At 30.6% G+C, this 23,512-nt stretch overlaps 1 protein-coding gene across 1 annotated transcript; it reads left to right on the top strand.

Moving 5' to 3' along the window:
* Positions 1–20,693: 20,693 nt before the first annotated feature.
* Positions 20,694–22,962, top strand: LOC132755756 (membrane protein FAM174-like). Its single transcript, XM_060746669.1, has 2 exons — positions 20,694–21,013; positions 22,830–22,962. Exons 1-2 carry the CDS (start codon positions 20,694–20,696, stop codon positions 22,960–22,962), a joined length of 453 nt encoding a protein of 150 aa, XP_060602652.1.
* The last annotated feature ends 550 nt before the right edge of the window (positions 22,963–23,512 follow it).

The following is a 23,512-nucleotide window of genomic DNA, read 5'->3' as shown; positions in this document are numbered from 1 at the left end:
ATGTAAATAATTACAGAGGTATTACTCTTGTTAGTTGTATGTCAAAATTGTTTACTACTGTTATTAATAATCGAATTGAGAAATTTTGTAACGAACATAACACTATTTTCGGATGCTCAATTCGGATTCAGTAAAGGAAGGTCTACTGTAGATGCTATATTTGTACTTATGTCATTAGTTGAAAAATTTAAATGAAAATAAAAGATTATATGTTATATTTGTTGATATGATGAAGTGTTTTGATTCCATTGATAGAAATGGTTTATGGTTAAAAATGTATAATTTTGGAATACAGGGTAAATTATTGAGAATTGTTCGTGATATGTACCAGAATTAAGTCGTGTGTTAAACTTTGTTCAAGTTATTCTGAATATTTGCAATATGCTGTTGGTCTTTCGTCAAGGGTTGTTAGGTAATGTCCCCTCTACTATTTTCATTTTTGTAGAAGACATCGAATTGTATCTTCAAAACAATCCCGAAGGTTTAATACTAGATGATATTGTTTTTAATACTTTTACTTTTTGCAGATGATATGGCAATTATAGCAAAAGCCCTGAGGAAATAACAGGGAACTATTAGATTTTTTGTATTTATATTGTAACAACTGTGGCCTTAAAGTAAATACAAAAAAAAAACTAAAATAATGGTATTTAGAAAAGAGGTCGTATTTTACCAACCGAGCAATGGAACTACAATGGCCAAAATATTTGAAGTAGTTAATGATTTTTAATTATCTTGGGACAGTTTTTTTAATTATACGGGCAATTTTACATTAAATCAGGAATATCTCTGAGTGGTAAAGCTTTGAAGGCAATGAATGTACTTCTTTGTAAATTGAAAGAATTTGACCTTTCTCCCAGAACATTATGTCAGTTATTTGACTCATTTGTTTCATCGATACTAAATTATTCATGTGAAAATCTGGGGATATACTAAGTCTAAAGAGCTAGAAAGAATACATTTAAAATTTTGTAAAAAGGTTATTAAGAGTTCAACCTAACACCTGTAAATGCTAGTGTATACGGCGAGCTGGGAAGATATCACTTATATATTCATAGTTTTGTAAGGATAATAAAATACTGGTTAAAAATTGTAGAAACTGATAACATAATCCTTAAGACAGTATATAATCAAGCTTTGTATGATAGCAACAATGGTCATATAAACTGGGTTTCAAATGTAAAAAAGCTTTTTGAATGATTATGGATTTTCATATGTTTTTTGATAATGTCAATATTATTGACAAAAAATATTTTTTTATTTGAATTTAGAAGTCTCGTTATTGATTCTTTTAAACAGGAATGGTATGCTACCTTAGATAATAGTTCTGTATTGTATATGTACAAAAATGTTAAATGTAGTTTTGAGTATGAACTTTATTTGGATATCTTGCCAAGATGTTTTTTAGATTTTATTTCTGTAGATTAAGAATGAGTACTTTGTCTTTGAGAATACAAACTGGCAGATATTCTAGAAATAGAATTGTTAGAGAGGAAAGGTATTGTTTTATGTTGTAATGCCTCAGACATTGAAGATGAATTTCATTTTGTTTGTACATGTCGTTGTTATGCAGAGTTAAGAAAAAAATTATTTGAAAAATAAATATACCAGAAACCCATCAGTTAAATTTTTTCTAAATATTGAACTCAAATAGTAAATATTTTTTTTTTATGAATTAATTCAGTTATCCAAATTTGTTAAAGAAGCACTTGCTTTGAGAAACACACTGTTAAATGTTGAGCGTTAAACATCATTATTGCTCATTCTCCTGTTTGTATGTCTTTACTTTTTTAATTTGTAGTATACATATTTATTATTTCATTTTCTTGTTACTAGATAAATTAAGATTAAGAATTTTGAAAATGTCATACTTGCTATTACCATTATATTGACGTTATGCTTGTAAATATTATTGTATTATAGATGATGTACAATGTACAAATCTTAATAAAGTATCTGTTCTGTTCTGTTCTGTTCTGTTCTGTTCTGTTCATAATATATGTTTACAAACAATTATAGGAGAAACATTTACCAATAGTTCAAATGAGCCGCGTCATGACAAAACCAACATAATGGGTTTGCGACCAGCATGGATCCAGACCAGCCTGCGCATCCGCGCAGTCTGATCAGGATCCATGCTGTTCGCTATTGGTTTATCTACTTGTTATAGAGTTTGTAAGCGAACAGCATAGATCTTGATCAGACTGCGCGGATGCGCAGGCTGGTCTGGATCCATGCTGGTCGCAAACCCATTATGTTGGTTTTGTCATGACGCGGCTCAAATGTTTTTGTAAGACGGAAGACTCTAAAGATGCCATATAGAATTATTTTTATTTTTTTTACTTTATTTTTGCAACAACATAGATAACAGTTACATAAAAAAGATATACATATATATAAAAAAAGAGTCTAACAAATTAAAATATCATTTCATATAAATAATAAATTAAATAAATTAAATTAATGACTGAAATCAGATGAGGCATTGGATAAAATTATTTTTAAAAAATTACAGTTCAGATTCTGACTACAAGAAGTCAGAATAATAATTAGCACAGAATATTATTTAAAGTTACTGCTAGTTATAATATATAAAAACTAAATAGTTTAACATATATTTTAAGGGGAAAAAATAATAATAATAAAATTTCAATACAATGGTTTTGTTAAGAGTGATCTATGGTTACAAGGATAGCCCATTAAGCTGGTGTGCTTATTTCCAATGAGGTCCTGTAAACCAAATAGATGGTAACAAGATGAAACCAGAGAGACATTCATTTCTCAAATAAAATTAGACAATGATATAACCTACGAATTAATCTAAGAATTTCTAGGTAGGTTTTCATAATAGATTTAGTAGATGCAAGTGGAAAATATACTCACTGGATTTCGGTATCTTAACACTTATATGCTATATTATCACAGTACTTTTGCATTATCATAGAATAAAGGCACAGGAAAACATAAGATGACTAAAAATATAATAAAGTTCGACGTACATATGTCAACACTCAGTAATATAAAAAATCAATTTGATGTTGCGCAGCCCAAACTGAAGCAAGATGGTTTTTTTACAGAAGTTTTATATAAAGTTTGATTTGATATACATTGTAAGTCGTCTGGCAAACTATTCCAATCTTTAATACCATTATAGAAAAAAGTGCCATTATATGTCTTATTACAATGAGGAATTGAAAAATTAAATTATATTTGATCTAGTGTTGTAATTGTGTATATCAGACATCCTAACAAAGTTTGTTTTTATATAAGTTGGACACTTATTATAAAAAAAGTCTTATGCATATGATTATCTCGTCAGTGTAATAGCCTAACCTAACATTGATATTTAAAAGACATCTCTCAAATATTTCAAAACAAATATTTGCTTCCTTGCAGAGGAATAACATTTTTAGCTTATGACAAATATATTATTTGATTCTGATTTATTTTTAGTGACATTATGCCCATACAAGTTAAATTATTGAGAGACAAAAGTCAAAATAAGTTAACATTTTGTCACATTTGTTTCCAATTTCAAATTCTACCTATAGAATATTCATTTAACTATTTTATCCTTAACAATTCTAATTATCAAATATTGGTCAAACACCATTTAAATAGTCAATTTTTTGAAAACAATCTCTAGTTCAACTCAACTTGACAACGAAAAAATGAGTATAATGTCACATACGTTAGATACATAATCCACGTTTTGACAAAAAGATGAAGTACAATGTACAAACTCTAGAATATTGTGTCTGATACAAATTATTGCTTTAAGTGACATTATTTTCATATAAATGTAAAAGAAGGGTGCACAGGTGAAAGTCAGAATAACTTGCCAGAATTGTGTTATATTCTATATTGTACTATGGTTAAAATAAAATTCCATGTCACCCACGTACATTTCTATAACTATCGTTCGGAATGTATCGGTAGCGTTCAATTTTTTTAAAAAGAGTGGGACAGTCTCTTTTATAATGTAGGTAGTTTTTTATTTTTAATCCGAAACATTTTTCAGGTAAATTATTGGTGAATCACCATTATAGAAGTCAATCTTTCGAAATATATTACTAATTAAATTCCACTTGACATTGAGAAAATAAGAATAATCTCTCGTTAAATCTATATTATACTTTCTGAAATTACTGCACAGCTAATTTTCATTTTGTATTTAGCCTCTTTCTATGCATTTTTTAATTTCTCAAACATGTGGACTTTTGTTTAGGATGCACCATTTGTAACAGTTTCTTAAGTACGGCATATAGAAACATGATTCATCGTATATCAAGATCTCTCTCTCAATTATGTTTAATAGAAAATAAATTAAAGATATAAAACTTTGTTAATTTTTGACAAATGCACTTTCAGCATTATTACCTTGATTTATTTAATTTCTTTCGATAGGAGGGTGTGTGTTTTATAGAAAATATCACATTTTAGAATAATTTAATTTTAGATTACTTTGTTTTGCAAGTTGATGATCATGTGCGAAAAAAAAGTTGATAATAATACAACTTTATGTCGACGCATTGTTTCCTTAAACCCTGTTCTGATTTACTTTGTAAATTAATATAAAGAAATTACATAATATTTTTCATGTGTGCTTCCCGTACTTTAGATGGTGAAATGTCGTAGAAAACTAAGTAAAATAATGATTAAATTAAATCATGTATACAAATATATGTATACAAATCGCACTATAATTATATCTTATTATGCTATTCAACAAAAAGAATTATTGCAATATTCCACGTGTAACATATTTCTTTGAGTCATGTGTTCGTGGTTATTTTAATTTTGTTATACTTTCTTTTCTTAAAACGCGTTGACCAAACTGTTAGGTCTTGTAAAGTACAGTAGAACTTCTATGAGTCGAACTTCGATTAGTCGATTTTCTCGATGTGTTGAAGTAAAATGAAAGTCCCGATTTTTTTCCCTATATATTCCTTATAAAAACCTATTCATGAGTCGAGTTTTTCGATGTTTCGAAGTTTTTTCGTGGTCCGTATAGAATAAATCTAGTACAATTTACCACAAATAAGTCGAAGTTCTTCGGTTATTTTGACACCTTCGACCTCGAGACATTTTCACACCTTTTCTGGTCGCGAAGACAATTTCCGATCAACTTCAGCGACAGGTGTTTATTACACAGTCGAGTGTTCAAACAGCCTTTGTATGCGTTTAAATGTGTGAAAAAATGCTTTAATCATTACTATTTTAATTGCCGTAGCGGTATTTGAAAGTACATGTAAACAATAAGAACTCTCATTTGAGTTCTTCCGTGACCCGGTGTCGCGTGGAAATCACACGCGAAATATTTACTATAAGCTGGTTAAGTTATTGCCCTTTCGTATTGTTACGCCTTTTGTAACTTCATTGTATACGTCAACAGGGAGTCCAAATCATTAGCCGCGAAAAGTTACTTAACATGTCATATTTATCATTGTATAATGTAAAATATCAGATTAATGAATGAAAGAAAAACACGAAATAGGTTACGTTATATATCTTATAATTAGGGCTAGTCACGGGTTGAAATTTTGTCATGAAATTCAGACCGATTCATGAGTCGAAGTCCCGATGTTGTCGAAGTTTTTACGCAAGTCCCTCCAACTTCGACTTACCGAAGGTCTACTGTATATAAATAAGATATTTACAATAACAACACATATTATACAATACAATTTTTAGCGTAGTTTATGGAGTCGTTGCTTATATTACGGAGGAAAAGAGAGAAACAACAGATCCAACTAAAGATACTATTTCATGATAACGATATCGTTGTGTAATCTAATAATTCTGATTATGAATAATATGAAATAAAGGCATTATTTGTCTTCCTAATATTACAAAATCTCAATGCATTTATTAATTCGCAATGTAAATACATTTTATTAGAAAAGATGTTCAAAGTTATTTTTGAGTAATGGAGATCTCTTTCTTGACTCTGCATCGATGCTAACAAGCAAATATATTGAAAATACTTCTATCTTGTGCGTAGATAGTAAGTGTATGTATATGTTCAAATTTCTTTGTTCAAGTTAATATAGAAGACATATACTTACACAAACAAAATGATTGAATTTTGTTAAAATGTTGTAAACTAACATGAAGCTTCATTTTTAGTCATACAGTATTATAGTGAAAATATTGCTGAAATCTGGATGCCGAGATTACAATGAAACTTCATATTGCGTGTTTTGTGCCGATATATTGCATGATTAAAAACCAATACGTGAAATGCCTAACTTGGAAATGCCAATCTGTCAAAAAACCATTCTTATTATCACAGTTCGCCTGCAGAAACATGCGTTTTAAACTCATTGTAACTTGTAAGTTAAAAACTTGTACATGTATAATTATCTATATACATGGCAATATTTCAGGATCTTTTCATTTAGGTAAAGTATGCTATTCAATTTTGTTTTCAAAGTGTTTAGACAAATCGATATAAATTATGACTAACTTGTCTATACAAATATTAATTTGAACTAGTTAACTATGTTGCATATGAGAGGTTATCAAATATGGACAGTTATGATTATTGTAATGATCGTTTTTGCTTATTCACACAAATGTTACATAAAAAAGCCTTTTTCCTGAAACTAACTAGTACTGGTGTCATATTAGGAAACCTTATCGTTACCCCAAAGTATAGCTGCCTGAATTGAGATATAGGTCACCGCTTCCCTTGAAATAACCAGGTTACTTATTTGCATAGATTTCTCTTTAAAGAAAATGCCCAACTACGCTAAAAGGCATTGTTGAAACTGACATTAATTTTGTTATATTGCATTTTCATCACAAAGGTTTATGCCGTATATTAGATTAAAAAGTACTTTATATTATGTTTTTTTCCATTATGTCGTGAGATAGTATTTTAATCAAGACCATGAATTACTTCATGTCTAATGCAGTGGATTTATCAAGAAAAAACATGGATATTGTATTGTACAAGAAAAACTATACAGAAATAAGAAAAAATAAAACCAAGACGAGACGAGTCCCTGGAAATATAATTGGTAGTAAACTACAAAAAAGCATATTTTCATTGATATCAGAGGTAATTAAACAGAAACCATAAGAATTAATGTGAAATAGAATCATGAGGAACTTTTATTGACATACTTATTTCCTAAACATTTTGTTTTTTTCTTCTCGTTGTAATTATCTTATAAAAATATAGAGATATTGAATGAGTGTAAATGCTAACTGAATTTAGTGCACGAGTTGATTAAAATTATATTATGCGAGCCTCTGGCCAGCATTATATAATTTAATTCAACGAGTTCAATAAATTCAGTAATGAACTTCCACGAATTTAAATATTCTATTTATCACATATCGAAAATAAAGACCGTTTAAAGTGAAAAAGAGTTATTGTTATTGACGCGCCTATAGTAAATAACGCTAATGACTTCGCGTCAAAATATATTCACGGCCGTGCAATACCATTTTACGGAGTCACAAAATCGGCACGAGTGCGTGACGTTTTGTCTTGCACATTTATAGTTTAACCAAAATTATAATACAAGTTACTAGTAATTACTGTCTTGATGTAGCGAAAAGAATTTTACGGCTATACCACCAGCAGAGCTATTCAAAAAGGGTCTTCTTATGTCTGTAAGAAGATATTTTCAAATAACTGTTGACACCTGGAAAGTAGTGCAGCTAAAATATACGGTGTTCTGTCTGGGCCAGTTAAATGACACCTATTGACATGCATTTTTTTCTCTCTATAAAAGTCGCCTTTCTGTATTTTTATAGATAAAATAGGGAGAATTTACATTCTCGAATAGAACTTTGGACGTCATTGAACGTTGAATTTGTGGCATGTTAAACTAAATCCTCGTGAAAATCCAGTGACTATAATGAAAGTTCTTAAATAGAGAATATCATATCTTGGTAAAGCTATTACCAACAGCAATGTGCTGGACTATTTTCAGTGCTTGAAAAAATGACCGTAGTTGTGTCAAATCCACATTAGAGTAATGGAAAGTGACCTTCTATTATGCTCTTAAATAAGTGTGTGAAGTTTCAACCCATTCCATTCAATAGGTTTGGATATACCAACTTGCACGCAACAAAAGTGTGACGCCGACACTGACGCCTGGGTGAGTACAACTATACAATAGTGTTCTTACTCTTCAAAAAGTCGAGCAAAAGCAAGCGATTTAGTCAATCTTAACAATCAATCTTAAAAATTATTTTGTAAACATAACGAAAGATATTTTCACTGTGACACCGTATGCATAGTAAACAATGGCAGAATATAAACAGTTATTGAACGATTGCACACAAAGATTTGATCCGGCACTTGTTTTAAAGTGATAACAAATTGTGTGTCTTGAACTTATTTTGTCTGTTAAGGATGTTATTATAATTCTGCCAGTTTGATATGGGATCCTTGGCCTCCTTGGCATTCTGAAACTGGCCGCCATGTTTTTGTCACATGATACAACTATCATCACGTGATTTCAGTGGTGGCAGTGGTTAAAGTAGCAAAGCGTGACGTAACCGCTGTGAGGAGTTTGAAAGTTTAACACTCCGAATAATTTAAAAACATGATAGATCTAACACAAAATAAATATGAGAAAATTGTGTTTTATCGATAAATACAGTATTCTGTAAATTTTAAATGAGAACAACATTTAGACCTAGTGCCAGTTTTTTTATGAACTTTTGTGCTTTCAAGATTGATGTCTCTAAAGGTCTAAATGTCACCGATCCGATCTTTTTTCTACTGTCAATCTGAAATCATTTTTGGAATTTCTCAGGGGCATGTTTTGTCTTGAGTTTAAAATATTCAATTTTAAGCTTTGCTGATTGCGATTAATTATGTCATTTTTAAAAACTTTAAAATATTTTGTGTGCAAAAGACTGCAGTCCATTCAAACAGTTCAGCAGCCATCTTGAACGTCACTGAGAGTTGATTACGTCATTTTGCACGTTCGCTCATTCACTCGCCCATTATGGAAAAATAATGCCGAGTAGCAAGGCGGCCGAAATTTCATAATGACCTAGATCTTGTCATAATGGCCTTGAAATACCTTAAATTTTGTTACTATATATAGAAACATAGGTATTAAGAATGTGAATTACGAAACTTATCAAATTCGAGGTCCAAAACGTTATCCATATAACATTGACGTAATACATGTTTATTGTCTGTTTCAATGTAGATTGTCATAATCGATTTTAGTAACTATGACTCTCTACGAGGATATAACACTGGCTGGGGCGACATCAAGGGGTGTTTCTGCTAAAATCTGGCGAGGCTGTTAGGCCGAGACAAATTTTTTTGCAGAAACATCCCGAGATGTCGCCCCAGCCAGTGTTATATCCTCGTAACTAACGAGTTTCATATACTATAACTGTTTTATCGCAATGACATAATGTTTTCTTTTTTTTGTAATAGAAATAAATAAATAAATAAATCGTTAGCTACATTACAGTTATTTATGATAAGCCAGATTTTTCAAGTTGTTTTCGCTGCCGCAAAAAAAATATACAAAAGACATCCTATATTAGAGGCGGATTGTATACCGTTACCAAGATTGATTAAAGATTAAAGGGCCTTTTTTCAGTGGAAATAATTCATTCAGCGGATGTACCTTTTGATTAAATGAGAGTAAATTTCGTTTATTTTTTTTCATTGTATTTATAAATTTATTTTATTTTATTTTATTGATTTCATTTTTGTATTTTAAATGGTCGTTACCACTTCCCCATTGGAGCCTCTATGGAAAAAAACTGCATTGTGCGAAAAAAACTCGACCGATATATAACAGTCGAGTTTTTTTCCTATATGAATCAATGAAAAAACTGTACTGTTATATATCAATACAGTTTTGAAATGCTCATTGAAGTGTACTGAGTATAATGGGTTAGTAAACCATGCGATAAGTAATAGTTATAGTATATGAAACGAGTTAGTTACGAGGGTATAACACTGGCTGGGGCGACATCAAGGGGTGTTTCGGCTAAAAAAATGGCGAGGCCGTTAGGCCGAGACAATTTTTTTTGCAGAAACATCCCGAGATGTCGCCCCAGCCAGTGTTATACTCCCGTAACTAACGAGTTTCATATACTATAACTGTTTTATCGCAATGGCATAATGTTTTCTTTTTTGTATAGAAACAAATAAATAAATAAATCGTTGGCTACATTACCGTTATTTATCATAAGGCAGTTTTTCAAGTTGTTTTCGCTGCCGCAAAAAAAAATATACAAAAGACATCCAATATAAGAGGCGGATTGTATACTGTTACCAAGATTGATTTAAGATTTAAGTTTTTTTTTTCATTTCATTAATTATCTTTGATTATATTTTTCGTTGTATTTATATATTTATTTTATTTCATTTTATTGATTACATTTTTCATTATTTTATGGGTTTTTTGCTACTGCCACTGCCCCATTGGAGCCTCTATGAAAAAACTGTATTGATATATACAAGGTGCGAAAAAAACTCGACCGATATATAACAGTCGAGTTTTTTTCCTATATGAATCAATGAAAAAACTGTACTGTTATATATCAATACAGTTTTGAAATGCTCATTGAAGTGTACTGAGTATAATGGGTTAGTAAACCATGCGATAAATGAATGAAAGTGATTACTGTTCGATTAAAATAAGTGCACAAAAATTCTGTGCGAATACAATTTACCCACACCTTGCGCTGCCTAAAGTTTTTTGCCATGTTAATGTTTTCTATACAGTAGTTTTATATTTTCAATAAGAACATACATTTTTTCAATATTTAATGTTGTTATTAATTTATCTGTTCTTTAAACTTAATCGTCGCATAAATCGAATACAGTTACATTTCTTAAAAGACATGGGGAAGACAGCTCGCGAGGACAAACAACAATTTATCCTCGGCTTCGCCTCGGACAGTTTGTTGTTTATCCTAGCAGACTGTTGAAGAAAAACACATACTTTATCCGTTACTTGGAGTAGTAACTACTTCTTAATTTATTTAACATACTCTAATGTCTAAGATCGAATCATATCATAAATCATATACTGATGCGTAAGGAGTTTTAATTCTGAGGATTATAAACACAAATATTTAATAACAAAAGCAATATTGATAAAACAATGTTTATAAGTAGTTTACATTGTTTCAAAAAGAGATACGAAGGGCAGTTGTTGTATAAAACAAAAATGAATGAATCGTTAAAACATCTCTATATTTATGTTAAAACTTTGGTTTAAAATCTTCATAATGAATTATTAGCATAAGCCTCTTCCTTTTAAAGACTTTCTTCTTAATTCATTTTATGCTTTGATACCGTCATCATGTGTACTTTTAGTGTTGTATCTATTTGGTGGCATCTAGATTATTTATTTTGTATCGTATGACAACAAAATATCATGTCCTTCTTATGTTTCATTTACGTTAAGCCTCAAGGGGAACTGTAGAGGAAATTAGGAAATTCTAAGACGATAGAATTATACGTACACAATAATTGTACTTTCTTATGGACTTTGTTATAGATAAATTGATTTGTAAATCTTACACTTAAGCCCAGATACAGTATTCGCAATTTCACATAATTTATACAAAATAATTGCTCTATATCAAACTTGACCAAGAGCTTGTGAACAAATTGAAGTACTTTACAAAAAATGATGCCTTCTATTTTCTTTTTTGCTTATCTGATCGTACAGTTAATATGCAATGTCCGTATGTATTTTTAATTATTATACTAATTCAACAGATCTACCAATAGTTTTGTGTAAATCGGTTAACACAGTAAATTGAGTATGTGCCATTAATTTAGGTGTTTTTAAGGTTGAAAACATCTAAGAACTGTTCTTAGACTGAAGTAACTTTATATAATGTGAAAGCAAACAAAAATAGAAGAAATTTTCTTTTGCTGTTACTGGAAAATCTACACAGATAAAATTAGTAAGTATCTTAGGGTCGTATTCAGTTTCACAAATAACTGAAACGTTACTCTTGAGATCTAACTGACAAAATTCAGGTGAAACTCTGGTTTTTCCTTTTCCTGTAGTATACGGGTCGTTTAAATAACACATCGTATTTTCTCTGAAATGTCGCACGAATATTAAAGTGCTCATCAAATTTAAGAATACAATGAATCATGTGGATTTATATACTCTCCCATGTAGTCCACTTTTTCATTTATTTGTCAAAGTAAATTATAAAAAAAATTTCTAACACACGTTTCCCTATTGTACGACTGTAAACATTTATAAAGGCAATTGTAACAACTTGACTTTCTCCAGCAACCCCGTACGAAAGACTTAATGTAGTCGACTGAGGTGCTCCGATCGCATTTAAAAATTAATGAATAAGAATGTTGGCGATAGACATATACCAGGCATAGATAAGACACCAAGCACAAAAATAACTTGTTTTCAATAAATTCAATATAATATTGCAAATAGTTCGTCCTGTATTGTTATTTTGCCATTTATACATTCATAGCCCAAAATATGGTTCAATCCCTGTCAGCGACAAGCCGTTGTCTCCTTGGGCAAGAAACTTTACACTCATAGTCAGTACTGGTTAGTTCGAGAATGTGTTTTAAGCTTAAAGTACTAAAATAAATTCAAAAATACTTGCGTATAGGTAGCCCAAAATTATGTTTAATCAAAAGTAACTTCAGTGCCATTCTTTTCTCGTTTTTACTACGTTTGTCAACATCACTTTGATCAAAGTACTTTTAACGAGAAACAAAACGACGTTCCTCGGCATTGGCAGACATTGTTGCTATAATATTTCAAACATGCTACGAGTATAAAATACATTAACTTGCTTTTTTAGAGCGGGAAATAAATATTCGTGATAATTTTCAAGTAAAAATCATATATTCTTGTATCTCCTGTGAATCATCATTATAATTCCTGCATCATAATACATTATACTGATTACGTGTACGCTGGTAAAAGGCTGAAATTTTTATCAACACTTATCCCTAGTTTCAAAACTCAACTGTAGCAGTTGTCTTTAAGAGTTCTTAAAAGAATCAAGAACTAAAGGTCATAAATGAATAAACCTTTTTTGCTGTTGGAAATCCAATTGTTTAATTAATATGTTTTTGAATCGAATTTGGAGGCAAAATTGTCTTGACGATAATTGTATATGAAATGTAAAGAAATTGATCAAGGTGTTGATTTTAAATAATTTTTAAACATATTTTAATATCTTTTCTTTTGACGAATTGTTGTCAAGCTTTGGGGACTTGTCATTTCAAAGAAACTGAAATGTTATATTGCAAAAAGTTCTTTCAAAATGTTTACGCCAAATGTATGACAATGCAAAATATCATTAATTTATTAAAGTAATTCTATATATATATAACACATATTGTCATTGCAATGACAAGATATAAAAAAACTCTTAAAACATCTTTTCCTTTACAATATGAAAATGTTAAAGTTACAGAGGTGTGGCTTTAAAGGTACATTATGCCTCAGAAATCCGTATTTTTAATTCTTTAAAAATGTCAAACATGTGCTTAATAATGTTAGATTATGGATTAAGAGCGTACTAGATGTTTTACAACTAGAAAAACTCGCTGAACATGCACTTTTGTATCGTAAAGGTAGCAAAATCTAAAACAATTAGTCTTTTGACTTCTATACAAAATACTAATTCACTATAATTATATCAATTGCAAACAGGGCTAAAGATGCAAACGATAGCAAATTGGGTATGTTTTTTGGAAACTAAAACAATATACCAAAAATAGTAAATAGTAACAATATACAAAAACAAAAAGTTATCAAATCTAGGTTAGCGGAAGAATGTATGATATATGACCATAATTACAATGGGACATTTTGGGTTTGTAACAAAATACAAAATGAGAGTCTAATAAACGATCATAGAGTCTGATAGGATCATTGCTGTTCGCTTTCAACTGCTAATATCGTAGCGAAACATGATTGGAGAAACAAGAAAGACACTGGATCCTGATCAAGACGTGAGGATGACAGGCTGGTCTGGATCCATGCTGGTCGCAAACGCACTATGTTGGTTTTGTCATGACACGGCTCATTTTATTATTTTCATTACTAACAACTTCTTTTAAAAAAACCTTTGCAACAGGACATGAGACATATCACCATGTGCGAACATACCTGAAATTTGGTTTTCATTACTTTTCTTTAATTTTGAAAAATAACAAGACTGATTAAACCTTAAATAATATCGGCCATTATCATTTAATGTCAAAAACCAAAATAAGCTCGTATGATTGTCTCCCATATAACCGTTTGCTCTGAATCACTTGGGTTCTATTTCATGTTAAAAGGCGTCACAATGAAACTAATGGTGCCGCCGGTTTAGTAAGCTATTTTTACACTGCACCCGTGACAGCACGTGCTCACGTGATTTTATCTGTTAATGCATGTTTTCCATTAATCTGCTTGCAAGAATGCATTTCTGAAATCAAAAAAGAAATTATTAATATGATAATGAATATGATTAATGATAGAGTATCGTAGAAGAATATGCATGTATGTTGTTAAAGCAAGCACCATTAACCATAGAAAACCTTCCCTTGAAAGCGTTCATTACATTTTCAATTTAGTTACATGTTGCAAAGGTACAGAAACATTTCATAATTTATCTAAACATGATTGCATAACTAAAACCAATTGTTATCTTTTTATTATCAGTAAAACATTGGTTAAAACGAAATAACCTGTAGCTTTAAAGTATCCATTTGTCACAGCGCAAGTGCTTATATGAGTTGCAATATATAACAATAACTCACAAATAAAAAATACAAGTCAAAACTCATAATCATAATTCAAAACGGCACTCCATGTACTTGTCGGTCTTTAGTTTCGAAATTTCGAAAAACTGACATTGGTTGGTCGATTTTATCGAGATACTGTACCAATATTTCATATCTTAAAAGACCTTGAGTTTTGAACTGTTTTCGTCAATGTTACACGCTCAAGAATGAATCATTGTATGAATTGTATCAATTTAAGTCCTTATATAAGCTCTGTATGGCTTTGGATAATGTAAATAAATAAAATAACGGTAATAGCTGCAAATCACAATAATTTGCATGTTTGACACATTGACAGTTTTGTCAAGAAGAGGGATAAGAATTTTTTTGCAAGGGAAGGGAAACAATTCGCACAAAAATAACCTTTCACACTTGCAGAATTCTCGCCCCGCCAATAGCCCAATACATTTCTGATAATTATGCACAATTAATTTGTTATTTACATGTATATATAAGTATAAATGCTATAAATATACTTTATTCAAAAGTGATTTGCATTCGTCAGGCAATGAACTCAGTAAACATACATATATACATTTCTAGGTTAAGAAATCACGTGTCTCACTTTTGCACTATTTAATGTAAATCGACTATGTTATGTTATGTTATGTTATGTTATGTTATGTTATGTTATGTTATGTTATGTTATGTTATGTTATGTTATGTTATGTTATGTTATGTTATGTTATGTTATGTTATGTTATGTTATGTTATGTTATGTTATGTTATGTTATGTTATGTTATGCTATGTTTCAGGTAAGAGTCGCTATGAGGCTGAATATTTTCCCAAGTTTGTAATATACGTCATAGGTTCACAATAAGCCTAAAATAATAAATATTAGTCACCGAATAAGTGTTACATGTATATATTTATTCACTACCTGGAAATGACAATAATCTAAACTGTTCGACATACTTCTTTAAGAAACGAGACTGAACTGATACTTATATGATATATTTGAAATACAATAAGAAGTTGAGCTGATTTGTAAAGGACAATTGTACTGTTTTATGAGGCTATTACAACAAAAAGCTTTAAAGGAACATACGCACATCGGATAAAATCTATATTTGGATAAACCAATTATATTTTTACAGCTATTATAAGCCCGGGGCTGATAAGCTTATAGAGGAAATTAATCAGACCAGTTCCACCATATGATACTGGAGCATGGAAAAATTTGAATACGTCGTATTAAGTACATTTTCAAGTCAAAGACAAGAAAATGAAATGATGGAGCTAAGGTGACACCATTATTGTAATGCCTTCTTTTATTTATGTTAGAACTCTAAAATCGCATATCGTTTCAGACTATTTAAAAGTTATCTTGAAAAGAAAGAAATAATGATATAATACATTAATGAAAATCACGCACTGTTTAAGCTATCGAATTGTACAAAGTTAAAGATAAGATTAATATGACAATCATGTGGGCCCCTAGAGAACATTAAAGATATGTTAATTCTTAAACATACGATATAAATGTGTTTTGCATAATTAATGCATAAATAATCCTTAATTAAAGTTGGTATTTCCCACATTCACGAGAAATATTTTACAAACACTTGCGCAACATACCATAGAAGTTAAGTTATTGTATGAACAAATTATATCCTTTAAGAAGGATGCATGCACAATATAACAAATAAAATATTTCATGCTGGAAGACAAAGTTATTAGTCGCCGGTAGAAACCGGCGACTATATTTGTTACAGTTTAATATTATATCTATGGTAGGAGAAGGCCTTAAAATCTGAAAATAAAAGCAAATCAATTACTGAACAATTAAGGACCACAATTATTTTTCAGAATCTTAAAAATTCAAAAATAAATTAACGTTGCTAAATGAAATGAAATATACAAATATTGACATCTTAAAAAGCAACATTACAATTTTCATAAAATGAATTAATAACGTATCCCTATGGACCAGTCATTGAATTTAGGGATACTTTTACTTTTTTCTAAGTGTCAAGCGTTGCTATTTTATGATTGATAAATCATGAATGATATTTAAAATGACACATTTAAATTATCTGGTTGTTTTATATCTTATGACACCTATTATATTTCATTATTTTATCTAATTATAAACAGATTCTCCCTGTTCTATTGTAAAAATCACGTGACTACACGTTGTATGTTAGTGTTATAGAATCTATTAATAGTAACAGATTGCTGATAAGACATACTAGTTGGAAAACGGTATGGGGGCTAATTAGATGCAAATGTATAGATAATTACAAAGTTATCTTTCATTAATCAGTTTCATATTTTATATCATTAGAAAGGACAGAGACATAGATAACATGTTATCTATGTCTCTGGAAAGGATTAGTACATTAAAGAATTAAATAAATTTTCAAAACCTTTTCATTTTATCTTGGTAAAGGGTTAAATTTTGCCCTTTCTGTCAATGCTCAATGGTTTAGTTTAGGTTGAACATCACAAAATAGATTTAGCTAAAGAGACACACATTTATTGAAATAAATAGTGGTAATCGTCGTCTTCGTTATATTCCGTCGATTTCCGTCGCGCAGGTTACCAAAACGGTACGACACATAATAATGAAAACTAATAAAATATCTTTTTGTTAATATTTTATCGAACTGAAAGGCAATTAAACGTTCACTATATCGTATGTAACGACAGGAATATTGATTTCGACTAAATAGCTTATTTTTTTCAATAGCGCAAAAATATAGTTTTATGAAAACTGCAAAAGGGATTTTCAAAGATTCGAATTTGGCCTACTAGGTCACAACTTCGTCCTATACTTACCACATATTAATTAATTTAATATCGAGATCTATACTATCAATAAAATCTTTAGCATAAATCATAATAAGTTACGTAAACTAACGTACGAAATACTTGCTTAATAATCATAGCAGTTCCTTAACAATATTGCTAAGCAAGTTTGCTTCATATATGATGTTTTATTGTGAATAAACAGTTACTCAACATAAATTGTTCCTCTTTTCTTTATACCTGAACCATTAATTAAACTGATTTTTTTATATTTATGATAATACAATCATTTTCTATCCGGCGACTTGATGCTTTAGCATCAAAATCTCTACTTGTTCTATCTGTGTCATTCATGAGAAAACAGGCCTAGTATGATAATTTTGTGATAGAAAAGTATGAGCCAATTAATATTCTGCCTTTATCATATGTGCTGCGTGTTTATGTTTAATCGTAAGTTGCTTATATTGTGAGCATAGTCTTTTTTATATTTAGTGTACCGTGTTATTTTGAGTATCTTTACTATCACTAATTCAGTATGTTACTATATACTTGCAATTACTTTAAAATATCATATAATTTATACAAACCCTGACTGATAACACAATATTCCTTCTTTTCGAGTTATACTTTAATACTTAATTCGTGTCATTTGCGAAAAGCCTCTTGGCGAACTATTAAGGAAATTGCGGAACTTTAATAAGATAGAATTATACGTACACAATTATTGCGTCTTCTACAGATACATGATGTTCAAATCTTACACTTAATCTCAAATAGAGCAGAATATAATAATAGAGAATCCTCACAACAGAGAATCCTTACAGGAGAGAATCCTCACAATAAAGCACCCTCACAATACATTATCTTGACAATAAACGATACTCACAATAGACAATCCTTACAATAGAGAATCCTCATGAAATAGGACCTCAAAATGGAGAAGCTTCACAATAGAGAATCGTCACAAAGAGAATCTTCATAATAGGGAATCCTCACAATAGTGAATCCTTAAAATAAATTCTTACAATAGGGAATCCTCACAATAGCAAATTGTCAAAACAGAAAATCCTCCCAATAGAAATTCTCACAATTACAATTTCACATTTTTACACAATAGACAATTCTTACAATAGAAAATCCTCACAATAGAACATTCTCATCACGGAGAATCTTCCAATAGAAAATTCTCACAATCAAAATTACTCATAATAGAGAATCCTCACAATAAAGAATCCCCACAATAGAGGATTCTCACAATAGACAATTATCACGACAAAGAATCCTTAAGTACAATAGAAAATATTCTAGAGTATCTGTTTGATCGTGCAATAAATTCTAAAAGCAGTCAGGTATTTGAAACTTTAATACTAGTACATTTTGAAGCCATTTTTCAAACATTGTTTCAGCAGTATTTTAACGAAGAAAGAAATACAATATCAAAATAGTCAAGTCACTTGACATGTCATTTACTGCATGGTTTTATGTTAAAAAATAAACAATCATAAGATGCATTGGGATTATATAGACGTGACTGGATACAAAAATACTTGGATATTGAAAAAGCTTTAAGAATTTGGATAATATGTATATTTTTCCGTGCCACATTCCAGTCTGTGTTAGAAGTAAATATTTATACTTAAATGAAGTACATCGTAATTAGTAGACATAAACCAGACATAAACATTTAAACCATGAAAATAGTTAATAATCAAAATTTAAACAATCAAACCACTAGCCAAGCACCGCTGTGAGTTCAAATCCCGACAGGGACTTTGGATTCTTTCATGCGAGGAAGCTTTCCAGCAAGGTGGTTCTCCCAGGTGTCCGTAAGACTTAGTGCCTGAAAGAAAAATGTACGGAAGAGCCCGAGGTTTTCCTCCACCAGTAAAGCAGGAAAGTCGCCTTATGATTCATACTGTGTTCGTGCGACAGAACACCTAACCAAACAAAAAAATCTTTAAACAATATAAACAAGTATTCATTTTTTTCTCATGCATCGATAGTGGTTAATGATATTCTAATGGAATTTTTTACATTTGCATGTTACATTACTTTTGATACCGCAGTAAACAGAATAAATTGCATTCTGTTGTTTATAGTATAAGAGAAATAAGTATGTCCATAGTTGAGTTATCCATTACACAGTTGTCTTTCTTGTTACAAAAAATAACTTTCGTATTTACATGTTTTCCAATAATTTTCCGGGAAACAAAATGCCATTAATGTGTAATTTACTAACTCACTACAGCATGTCAGTATATAAATATGTACAACTCTCAATATTTAATGCACTAGGTAGCTGATGAATAGTCGTCCGAAATAATTAATATATTCATCACGTATAGTTGAGCGATGCACTAACTTACATTTTCTAAATGTTCCAAAAAAACGGCTACAAAAGTTTAACAGTCATATATTTTGTTATTTCGTGGCGAAAAAGGTTGGGGAAAAAAACAATGTTCATAGGAAAGTGTTGAGTTCGAAAGTATTTCTTTTGATTTATTTGTTTCCTTTTTTATTAAGTGATGATGATTGTGATCAATAAACGTATGTACAATCAGAACTGAGATCCCATTATATGTACTAATTTATAAATAGTCAAAACACAATGGCAATCATGGTTTCACTTCCAGTTTGACCAGTGACATAGATAGCAAAGATAGGCAAATTTCTAGCCAGTTAAGGTATCCCGTGTGCTTACTAACTGTAGCAAGAAAGACTTGTAATAGCTCATGGTATTAAATATAGTGAACGCCGGGGTTTGCGCTTATTTCCGATAAATTGTAACTAAAAAGTTTTATAGTAGCCTTAGATTAGTGGGGAAACCCAAATATTCTCAATTCCGTTGTATTTTTATTAATCCTTACACGGATTTATATTACAATATTGTAATATAAATCCGTGATCATAATGATAAGATAAATGATAAGTATTAGATCACTACCATTACCCTCTATTTCTTCTTTTGTCTGCTTTTTCTTTCTTGTAATTATTTTTCTTTGTGGTTGAATAAATGCGAGCTCTTCCGAATAAACTAATTTGCACGTGACAACCACCATTTTGTAAAGTGATGTGGCCAGTGACAGCAGATGTTATGAAAAATATTTGTATATATTATTGTCTAACAGGATTTACATCGGATCAATACACAGAAAAATGATGAAATACATACTGTCGTGCATTTTGGTAGTGTTGTCGTTACAGCTTGTTGCCTGTGTTGCTCAAAAAAAGACGTCAGTCGCTCCTACAAGCAATGTAAACAAAATAACAAACAACGGAACTATTGCAAGCTCAAGTAAGAACGAGCCAACAACTTTAAAGCCAAGCAATGGCACTAAGGAAAATGGGACACTGAGCGGGGGTGGTGGCATATTTCAACAAATAAAGGATAACAAAGATATGTTAACTAGAACGTTCTATGTGATGTTAGGAGTTACCAGTATTGTTGTCATTTATTTTGTGGTTCGAGCTTGGAGGTTGGTACAATAGTTACGATACATTTTGAATATGAAAGTAAACTGCAAGGTTGTCAGACGTCCGCGACGCTCGGGAGCATCAATGTACTTTGTACAAATATACAGATATTAATAATAATCCAAATAAATTTCTCGATTTTTGATTGGCTTAACAAGTTGTTAACCATTTATGATGTTGTAGTTGTATACAGTATCCTGTAAAGAAAAAAAGCATGCAGAAATGACATTGTATTTCTACATGTATGATATATTGTTACCTACATGTGTGCTAAACATTAATTAATTAATGTGTTTTGTTTTTTATGACAGTTTTTTTCAGTTTAAATTTAAGTGTCATAACAAAATGAATATTTGAAATTTAATATACACCCCTATTATGACTGAATTTTAAATTTGCATTACTTTACATTGTGCAGCCGTCACTTCTTGTGTTTCTTTGAAAAAAGTCTTAAGTTGCTAAGTTTTCTAAAGAACTTGTCATCAATAATAGTTAAGGTTATTATAAATTTGTTATTCAAGTTGATATAGCTGGATAAAAAGGAGAATATAGCCTTGCTGACATTAATGTAATCCTTAAATCTAATGCCTTGGGTCATATTGATCTCTCTTGGGTAAATTTAAGTGATTTTCTCCCATATATCTCATCAGCAGGTTGTATAACTAATGATGTTGCTTTATGATTACTTAACTTCTTTGTAAAGCAAGTGGTTGTGGTTTGACATGATAAAATTATGTATACATACATGATACTACTTAAAAGTCTTTTCAAGATTTCGACTAGCAGGTGTGTTGTTGGGGACCTGTATATTCTTGCATACCAAACTGATGTTCAGGGCATTTTTACTCTATCTCCAGGTGCCAATATAAGGCCTCATTTCCAGTCGAAAATGGCCAATTCTTTTCCCAATTTCATAATAAAAAAAGTAAAGCAGATCAAAAAATGAAACTTGTTTAACTCCTGATAAATATTAATCTGTTTTGACTTTTTTCTAAGAGAATTTTCAGGCTATATGATCATTCCCAAAATGAAAGGACATTGGTCAATGTTTCAGTTAGTTTAACCAATGGCTATTAGTTTTACTATGCTGGTAATTTCATCTGGCATTGATATAGGTCATGTGCTTCAAAATGACGTAATTTCAGTGCATATGATATCAAGAACAATAGCATTCCATATGTTGTCCCAATGCTCTTCTGTTAAAAATTTTAATAACTAAAAAATATTGCTTTCGAATTTATGCCGGTCCCCTTCTTTAACAACTGCACCTTGTCATGATGGGAAAGTATTCCAAATTTCATGTTGAAACTTTATTTCAAATGTTTGTATAATGGACTACACACTGCAGCAATCATAATTGCTTGACTTGGTATTCAAAAAAGAGACAAGCTAAAAAAAATATCTCCTCGGCAAAGCCATTAGCGGTGATCCAATGTCACCATTAACAAATGTCATATGATCACCAACCCATTAAATGCAAATTTGAATATTATAAGCTTTACAGTAAAAACGATGATTCTTTTGTTAACTGTTCTTATTTTGAGTATATGAAAAAAAAAATTCTTAAGACTTTGTTACTTAACTATCTTGAATAAAACAAAATTATGCTAGCCATAGTATTCTATATATACCCACACATTCACTAGAGCTTGCAATGTTTACTTGAAAAAGTTTTTTTAATGAAGAAATGGTGATTATTAGTTCTTATATCAACCTGCATTTTGATTAATATGTGTTATATATATTAAATCTATATGTGCCTTTCTTGTTAGGGGTTAGAAACAAAAATGTTCTAAGTATTATATAATTTTGTTTCAGATCAAAAAGGAGGCAGAATAAGTCTAGAAAGTATGGACTTTTGGCTACTTCTGGTGCTGATTTAGAAATGGAGCCCCTTGATAGAGATGTAGATGATGATGATGAAATGACAATGTTTGAGAGGCAAAGATAAAGGAATGAATCTGGTGCTTTATTATGTTATATAGTAAGTTGTTTGACGTTTTTTTCTGTGCCTAGAGTTTGACGCTTCTTTTGTAAAGTTCTTACAGCAACCTTCCTATTTCACTGTTAGAGGAATACCGTGGAGAGCATTTTGTGCATTTATATACAAATGTAGAAACAAGTGGGCATCCCAGTAGACCTTTGGTAAGCTAGCTGGATGTAATCCTCTCATAAAAGTCCCGGGCAGATTTAAAGTTTCAAACCCACAGTAGTTTGGGGGATGTATCAGTTACCTTAACCACTCCATCATGGAAGTTAGTTGCTACTGGCTGAAAGACTCACACTAGCATGGGATCTTCATGTCTCAGGTACAAGTTGCTCTCAGCTGATATTAAACAAATACAATACAAACTAACCCCTTATTTGAAAAGTAAACATTTAACTAACTTCTTAAAGTGCCCGTCTATATAAGGTTAAATAGATAATGAACAGGTGAAAGTCAAAATAAGTTTAGATTTTGTCATAATTTCTTTCAATTTTATATTTTACTTCACATAAAC

Source organism: Ruditapes philippinarum, unplaced genomic scaffold (genome assembly GCF_026571515.1).
Source record: "Ruditapes philippinarum isolate M1 unplaced genomic scaffold, ASM2657151v2 ctg2881_1_1_1_1, whole genome shotgun sequence".
Taxonomy (NCBI): Eukaryota; Metazoa; Mollusca; class Bivalvia; order Venerida; family Veneridae; genus Ruditapes; species Ruditapes philippinarum.
This window is presented reverse-complemented; position numbering and strand designations above follow the sequence as displayed.